This window comes from Mastomys coucha, unplaced genomic scaffold (genome assembly GCF_008632895.1).
Source record: "Mastomys coucha isolate ucsf_1 unplaced genomic scaffold, UCSF_Mcou_1 pScaffold14, whole genome shotgun sequence".
NCBI classification, from domain to species: Eukaryota; Metazoa; Chordata; class Mammalia; order Rodentia; family Muridae; genus Mastomys; species Mastomys coucha.
Genome location: NW_022196896.1, coordinates 91,310,101 through 91,318,909, shown reverse-complemented (window position 1 = coordinate 91,318,909; position 8,809 = coordinate 91,310,101). Strand labels below are relative to the sequence as shown.

The 8,809-nt window shown below is 42.0% G+C and overlaps 2 protein-coding genes across 3 annotated transcripts in view; both read left to right on the top strand.

The window, feature by feature from the left end:
* Positions 1-4,456, top strand: part of CUNH2orf80 (chromosome unknown C2orf80 homolog) — a 21,192-nt gene extending 16,736 nt beyond the window's left edge. The window contains exons 7-9 of the mRNA XM_031368857.1: positions 8-86; positions 402-522; positions 3,879-4,456. Coding sequence (XP_031224717.1) covers positions 8-86; positions 402-522; positions 3,879-3,900 — 222 coding nt within the window. The 3' untranslated portion in view covers positions 3,901-4,456. The remainder of the gene's footprint in view (positions 1-7; positions 87-401; positions 523-3,878) is intronic.
* A 1,893-nt stretch (positions 4,457-6,349) lies between these two features.
* On the top strand, positions 6,350-8,809 carry LOC116089202 (gamma-crystallin A). 2 transcript variants are annotated; one of them, XM_031368855.1, is made up of 4 exons: positions 6,370-6,378; positions 6,482-6,724; positions 6,756-6,763; positions 8,478-8,790. In XM_031368855.1, exons 1-4 carry the CDS (start codon positions 6,370-6,372, stop codon positions 8,743-8,745), a joined length of 528 nt encoding a protein of 175 aa, XP_031224715.1. In that variant the 3' UTR covers positions 8,746-8,790. The 2 variants fall into 2 exon arrangements, with proteins under 2 accessions (XP_031224716.1, XP_031224715.1); XM_031368856.1 differs by lacking the exon at positions 6,756-6,763 and having other exon boundaries at positions 6,350-6,378; positions 8,473-8,809.

Sequence of the window (8,809 nt, the reverse complement as noted above, 5' to 3'; positions counted from 1 at the left end):
CTCCCAGGCTCTGTTGCCCCGCCGCTCCTTGCACCCTTTTGCCATGTTGACCGCACCCAGAGCAGCAGAGTGCAACCGGAGACAGAGTAAGCCTGCTCTCTTCTGGATGTAGAGAGATGTTAACTAGGAGGTGGGCCCACTCAGTCAGCTTAAATGATAACACTGGTTAGATTTCTACCCAGTGAGATTAAAAATAAATAAAATAAAATTCAGCGTCCTACATAAGTTGGTGTGCGCCTGCTTCCTCTACATTTCCCTAACCAGAAAGGCTTACTACTTAGACCCTTTGGGAGGGGGTTGGGGGTGGGGGCGATACGGCCCGGAAAGACAAGATCTAACACTGTGGTGGACGCTGTTTTTTTAAGTTTTATACTCAGGTGTGGTACTGCCTATGTCTGCAGGTGTCAAGTTGAGGAGAGGAACAACGAATAAAAAAGCCACCAGCAGCTCTACAAAGAAAGCAACGGTGCAGAATGGAGATCCTGCCAGGAAAGGCGCTCATACACAACCCCCAGCAACAAAGTAAGACTAAAAGATGGATGGCATTGCCTATATCGTGCCGAAAGTTGAGTGTTTGGAGTTCAAGGCTCCAGGTGATCACAGGATCACAGAGATAGATCTGAGGAGTTCTGACACAACCAGGATCACAGGAAGCACAGGCCCCAGTCAGATATAGCCAGGGCAGGTAGCACTAAAGATAACCAGATGGCAGGAGGCAAGCGTAAGAACATAAGCAATAGAAACCGAGGTTACTTGGTATCATCAGAACCCAGTTCTCCCACCATAATAAGTCCTGGCCACACCATCACACTGGAAAAGCAAGAGTCAGATATAAAATCACTTCTCATGATGGTGATCAGGGACTTTAAGAAGGACATAAATAACTCCCTTAAAGAAATACAGGAGAACACAGATAAACAGCTAATAATAAACTTAGGCCATATTAATCTGTTTTAAAAAAAGAAAAAAGAAAAGAAAAAAGGAAAAAAAGAATAAAAGAAATATAACCAACACCACACACACATACACACATATATACACACACTACACATACACATATATATACTACATGTACACATATAGACACACACATATACATACATAGTACATGCACACGTGCATATACACACATACATATATGCATGCACACATACACAGATTCACATATACATACATACATACATACTGCACACACACACAATTTTAAAAATAGAAAAGAAATACAACCTCCTCACTAGGTTGCTTTAGGGACTCCCTGGTTTGTTTGATTATATCAAACATGAGCACTATTCAAAGATAGAAAGCTGAGGAAGCAGCTACCTATTGGGTTTTCTTTTGAAGGTACTCTAATGAGATTTTAGGACATAGTCACATCATTGCTTTTGAAGAACTGTATGAAGTACAGCTTTCAAAAGAATTTGGAAACAGCAGGCTTTGGAAAGCAAAATAAAACAACAACCCCAAACCAGTAAGAATCCCAGACACAAGGTCACACGAACACCTGTGAGTGTGCACACACCACACACAGACACACCCTGATGATCTGGACAAACTGTAATCATACAAAGACCGATCTCAAGAACTGGGCCCACCGAGGCTCATGCATAGCCTGTGTAATGAGAACATAGTTCTAAATATTTGAGTTGTAGACATCACTTGGGTGTTACATTTTTTAAATATAATTTTATACCGTGTATTTCCTTTCACAATCATCAGTGGCTGTTGGCTTCCTGGAACAGCAGGAACTTTCACTTCCTGCTTATCTCACGTGTGTGTGCGCGCGTGTGCGTGTGTGCGCGTATGCGTGTGTGTGCAAGTGTGCTGTGTGTGTGCATATGCGTGTGTGTATGCGTGTGTGTGCGTATGTGTGTGTGCACGAGTGTACTGTGTGTGTGTGTATGTGTCTGTGTGCGTATGTGTGTGTGCGCGTATGCGTGTGCGAGTGTGCTGTGTGTGTGTGCATATGCGTGTGTGTGCGTATGCGTCTGTGTGCGTATGCGTGTGCGAGTGTGCTGTGTATGTGTGTGTGTTCACGCGTGCACATGCTCAGTGGTCTACAGGCCATGAGGACTTGTACCTACTGTGGGTGATCGAATAATAGCGGATGGCTCTGGGGCATTAGTCTCACCAGTAGACCTCTTTGCAAGCACCACCCAGGCCCCTTCCAACAAGATGTCTTTCTGAAAACAGGAAATCCATTAGTGACTTCTTTTTGTGCAAATTATTTGTATAATTTAGGCATTTTTATATCTCCTGGCTATTTTTTTAAAACCGCTTCATAAACTATAATAATAGTACATCAAAATTACAGTGGAAAAATAAAAGAATTCTCTTTTCCTTACACTTCTTTCCCATGATTTATAATTAACAGCTGTTAACATTCCTTATGATGTGTCAATATTTGTTATACACACACACACACACACACACGTGTGTGTGTGTGCGTGCACGTGTGGTTTGTTATAGTTGAATAAAGTAAATATTTTATTAAATGTATATTAAGTATGCTTTTTTGTTGTTTTGTTTTTTCTTTTTGAGACAGGATTTCTTTGTGTAGCCTTGGCTGTCCTGAAACTCACTCTGTAGACGAGGCTGGCCTCAAACTTAGACACCCACCTGCCTCTGCCTCCCAAGTGCTGGGATCAAAACCATGCACCCCTCCCCCATCTGGTTGAAAGTACGCTTTTATGGTTTTTCCTTTTAGGAAATTGCTTATCTTGCATATTTGGAATTCTTCATTTCCCCTTCACTTTTTAAACCCCTATGTAGCAAATCTTTCTTCATTTTCTTTTTATTTCTAGACACTGAGTTTCGTCACAAACTGAGAGAAAGTAAAAACTTGTTAACACTCCCAGCTTTTCTGGGAAACATTTAAGTGTTTTTTGTTTGTTTGGTTGGTTTGGTTATTGTTTTTTGTACTGGTAGTTTATTTTAATTGAAATGGATATGAGCAATGTTCCCTGCGAAAGCTAATCTCCCTATGATTTACTTTCTTTTCTATAAAAGAAAATGTACTATGTACCTTACGGGGTTATTTCAGGAATGAAATGAGTTAATGCACATAGAAAGGCTCAGAGAATCACCAAGACGATAGCATGTAAAAAGATACCTGTCCACTCTCTTCCCCTTCCTGGAGAACACACGGCATCATGGAAGGAAGCCAGATAGAAGGAGGAGAATCTAAACTCAAATTTAAAGTAATTGATGGAAAATCTACAATAATATACTACCATCAGAGAGCTGAAAAATGAACTATGTTAGGTAGTGCTAGTCCAAAGAAGTTTATATTTTTTTTCAAAAAAAATTAATTTGGAGATAATTGCAGGCTTAGAGAAAGGTTGCGGTAGAACAAAGGTCACAGACTCACACATGTGTTGTTGTCTGTCCCACCAGCTGAATGTCTTTCTCTTTGTCTGCTCTCCCTGATGTCTTTCTGTTTGTGTTTATAGACATTGATAAACAATCCTTTCTGGGCTATTAAAACTTGTATATACCCTATCAACTCACCCTGTATGTTTTACTTTGTGCCTCCTAAGACCAACATCATTCTCTTAAGTGACTAATTATTAACTTCAGAATCTAAAGCATTGCTACCTTTATCTAACCTATCACCCAAAGAGCTTTTTTTTTTTTTTCACTTGCCCAGATAACGTCCCCTTTAAGGATCCAACATGAGATCGCACACTGACTTCAGTTGAGAAATACAACTCATTTTCAGATATTTCAGAACCGTTCCATGGAAATTCTGTCATATCTATATGTATCTAATCTCTCTCTGTTGGCATTTGATATTTGACCTTAACTCCAATAGAAAGCTACCGTATGTGTCAGTGTTATACAGATGTGCTTGGTACCAACACCATCCTTTCATTCTGCAGGTCACTTAGAAACATGGACTAGTGCCGTGGATGTGTAAGAGCTCCCTGGAGCAGCCAGGATGCATCGCCTTAAAGCTACATGAGGACTTATATGGTCATGGACTTAAAGCTACAGCTGTCACCAGCACACTCCTCTTCTGCAGTTAGCTCTTGACGCAAACTGCATCAACATTGACTATCATGTTTGCCGCTGAGCTTTCTTCTTTTGGAAGCATATTGCACCCCTGTATTTTGACAACAAGAAGAAGTGTGTCTATCCTATGCTATTCCGTTCTGTGCCTGGAAGACTGCTGGAGCATCCAGAGGGGGTTCACTATTTCTGGATGGGATCAGACAATCTGGGTTTGGTGCACATCTTAGCAAATGTGCATCATTAAATATAACACAGAGTTCTGGAGAAGGAGGCGGTTTCCCAAGAGTTTTAACCCCGAGTAAAATCCATTTCTCCTTAGGATACTTTCAAATAGAGAAAATGTAAATTTATTCCATTTCAATAAAGTTTGAAGAGAGAAATGGATGCTGGCTCTTTCTGGGTAGAACATGATGACCAGTGGGGAAAGAGAATGTGCTGCTCTTTTCTGGCCTTTCCCAAGTGCCAACAAGGCACATAGCTTGGCCAGTTAGCAAAACAACTTCATCAGATGAATGTCAAAACACATCATACCATCTTCCCTTTCTTAGTGACTGGGCCAGGCATCCTTCTGCACGGTGGTCTTGGTGCCACATGCAAACTCAGGGGAGTTTGTTGACCTCTTCTGAAAATAGTGAGGTACTCCCATGTGGGGTTGTGGCTAGGTCTCTCTACATGAGGCTTAATCACAGTGGTACCTGAGGTTCACCAGGACACTTGGAACCCTAGGATGGAGGAAGAGGAGGACATCAGTGACCCCGTAGCCCTCACCAAGGCTCCAGCCACTGAGGACTTTGCCCAGTCAGCTTCTGCGCAGCCTCTCTGACTATGAGAAGACACTTCTTGCTATCTATCCTTGCACCATCTGTCTATGCCCTGTAAGTGATGCCTGAGGATTTTCTGTGCCTGCACTGCTAACTCTAGTTGGGTGTCCTCATGGGCATGACCTCACTACCTAAAATATGCACAGGATCAGATGATAGCAGATAATCTAAGGCTGGACCATCCTCCGTGCCTGCAATAGAGAAGCGCATCGAGTCAGCCGGCAGCAAAGAAGAAAGTTGTTATGGCTGTCATCCTGGCTCAGGGAAAACCCACAGTTTGGTGAGGGAACACACAGACAAGCCAGAGCACTGGTTTTAAGAACAAAAGGTAATCCTTCAAGAAGAGTGGTAACAGGAAGAATAGTTATCTTCTCCTAACCAGTGTGCCCCAGATTCCTGGGAAAGCTATTCATTTTAGACCAAGAAGAAGTGTTTCACTTTGTCTTCATCTCCAACATATATATACATATATATAATTATTAAATTCTATTTATGTTTTATATATATATGCTTTTTTTCAGGTAAAAGGTACAAGGTGTTTTTTTTTAAGTTTTATTGCATTATAATGAGAAAAGTTACATGGTTTCAATTTATCTGAATTTTTAAAAACATATTTTAAGTAAATAGAATTGAATCACATTCTTGTTTTCCTTTTGTACCCCAACTCCTCTCAGAGACCTCCCCTTCAATACCTACAATATCTTTTTTGTCATATTCTTTAAAATTTATAAAATATTACAACAATAAAAATGAATATTATAAAAGTTGTTTGATATAATGTTTTATGTATATGTTTTTAATCATTAACTTAAAATCACACATTTAAAATTGATTCTACTACTCTCATCCACTGAATTTGTAATATATATAATAGAAAAATTAAAGAAATTTTAAAATCAAAAGGAAGAAATAAAATAAAATGAAGACCTACATATAAACGTACCATTCACTGATGACCATGGTTGACATTTTAGTCTATACACAGGTCTAATCTTTTTATCTTAAACACATGGAAGTTTTAAAAACATTAAACCTGTATTCTACCGATAAAGACACACAACTGTTTTTCAATAAGAGAAGTTCATTGGTTTTTCGGCTGCTGCCCCTTGGTGCCTGAGAGTGCCTCTGGAACTCGTGCGATTCTCATGAGCGCCCACAAATGGAGGCCCCACCCTCCACCTCAGCAGTTTCTATAGGCAAACACTGCAAAATGCTGGGCACATAATGCATTTCTAGAGCGCTGCATAGGGTGAGAAGCTGGCCCTTTGTCTCCAAGGTCATAATGGCTCTGCTGACTTGAATTCTTCTCACTGAGCTAGTGAGAACAACTCGAAAATGCCAGAGAGAATAAGAGCCCCCTACCCCATGATCCCAAATGAAAAAGCAAGAGAACACAGAAATCCCCTTACACATCTCCCCCCCCCCCAGGCCCCTTTTGTGTTGTTCTTGCCAACACAGCAACCACCCTGCTGTATATATATCAGCTGCCACTCCTGTCCCCACCACACTCAACAGTGACCATTTGCAATCAACAACGATGGGAAAGGTGAGCCAAGGGAGAATCCTCTGGGTCTGTGGAGTGTCCCCTCTGTGTGGGGGATGCGCCTTCCAGTTGACCATGTGCTCTCACACCCTTTCTTCTTTTACAGATCACCTTCTACGAGGACCGCGGCTTCCAGGGCCGCTGCTATGAGTGCAGCAGCGACTGCCCCAACCTGCAGACCTACTTCAGCCGCTGCAACTCCATCCGAGTGGACAGTGGCTGCTGGATGCTCTATGAGCGCCCCAACTACCAGGGCTACCAATACTTCCTGCGTCGCGGGGACTACCCTGACTATCAGCAGTGGATGGGTTTCAGCGACTCTATCCGCTCCTGCCGTTCCATTCCATACGTGAGTATTGCTTCAATCTGACTGATCTGAGAACACCGGGTCTTCCTGCTGATCAGGAAGTTTGTTCCCATTCTGGTTCTAATGGTCTTAGCAAGGATAGGAATGCTTGACAAGTGCTCACAGTAATATCAAGGCCCGACTCTTAAGGCTAAGTAGAATGAACATATATTATACATATAAACAGCAATATAAGCAATATATTATTTCTTACTTAGGGACATCCGTGTTTTAGGACATAAGAAACCACAGCAGGACCTTTAAAATTAAACTTGGCTGAATAAGCACATACCCTTCAGCCATAAAAGAAGGAAATCCTGTCATTTGCGATGACATGGATGAACCTGGAGGGCACTGTGCTAAAAGAAAGGAGCCAGGTATGTAATGACAAAGGCCACAAGTTCTCATTCATACGTGTGATCTACAGCAGCAGGTTTGTGTAGGGAAGAAGATCCGGGTGCTTGTCTAGCAAGCATGCAGCCTTGAGCCCTGTTCTCAGCCCCAGGCATAAAAACAGTAGCAAAAAGAATAGTAGAGCAAAGAGATCGGTAAGTCAGGGGACCAGAGGTTTGGAGTGACAGTCAGAAAAAGAAAAACTGCAGCTAGAGAGAACTATGGTCTAGGCATCTATAGCATGGTAATGACAGTTCATGTTATGTATTAGAGTTATTAAAAAATGCTGACAGGTGAGGCTGGAAGATAGCTCAGTGGTTAAGAGCACCGGCTACCCTTCTCCAGGACCTGGGTTCTGTTCCCAGCACCCACAAGTGGCTCACAACTGTGTATAACTCCAGTCCTGAGGAATCTCATGCTCTCTTTTGGTCTCCATGAGCTCCAAGCACAATTCACGTAGGACACTTACAAACATGCAGGTACATACTCATAGACATAAAAAGAAATACATCTTAAACACACAATAAAAATGCTGAAAGAGTGGATTCTATGTATTCTCAGCACAAAAAAATAATAATGATGTGGAATAAATCTACACTAATTAGCTAGATTTAAGCATAGTGCTTACTTTAAAACACCATGCTATGCATAATAAGTACATACAAATTATCTGTCAATTTTAGAACATATAAGTACATTTGAAAAATCAATTAATTAAACTTGCTTAGAGCTAGTGTATTGTGATTGTGTTGGTGAGATTTTTCTTACTATACACTCTCACCCTCACCTAGAGCCTAGGACAATGGGTGTCAGCTCGTGTGGTTTTGTATTTTTTTTATGAGTCATTATTTAGTCTCTTATGAAACAAGTGATTAGAGTTTCATGAGATATGGTCTACATCACCAGTCTGAAAGGGAGAGAGAGAGAGGAAGAGAGAGAGAGAGAGAGAGAGAGAGAGAGAGAGAGAGAGAGAGAGAGAGAGAGAGAGAGAGAGAGAGAGAGAGGAGAGAAGAAAAGAGAAAGAAATGTATGTGGACTCAAAGTAAATCCAAATCATTGCGCATCGTGCACACAAAGGCAGCTTCAAAGTAAGCTCGGTAGGATTTGGTTACGTGAGCAGTAAATGCTTTCACTCCCTGCCTTTCGAGGTTAGTTTCCTTCACAAGAGTTCACTGGTCAGGTCAGCTTTATGTTGGTGCATCTCCTAATTTGTTACAACAACAGCACACGGCATAGGCTTAGGGAAGACGCACACTTGACAGAATCCCCCCGAAAGTCATGTTTTGTGATGGGGCTAGCGGGCTGCAACTACGAGAGTGTCGATCACTGTTTTTCCTCTTCTGTCTTCCTCACAACAGACCAGCTCTCACAGGATAAGGCTGTATGAGAGAGATGACTACCGGGGCCTTGTGTCTGAACTCACAGAGGACTGCTCCTGCATCCATGATCGTTTCCGTCTCAACGAAATCTACTCCATGCACGTGCTAGAAGGCTGCTGGGTCCTCTACGAGATGCCCAACTACCGAGGCCGCCAGTACCTGCTCAGGCCTGGAGACTACAGGCGCTACCATGACTGGGGCGCCATGGATGCCAAGGTCGGCTCTCTGAGACGGGTCATGGATTTGTACTAAGCTTCATTTTGCTTGTTACAACCCACCTATGCAATAAATATACTACTTGTGTTCCTGGCACTAA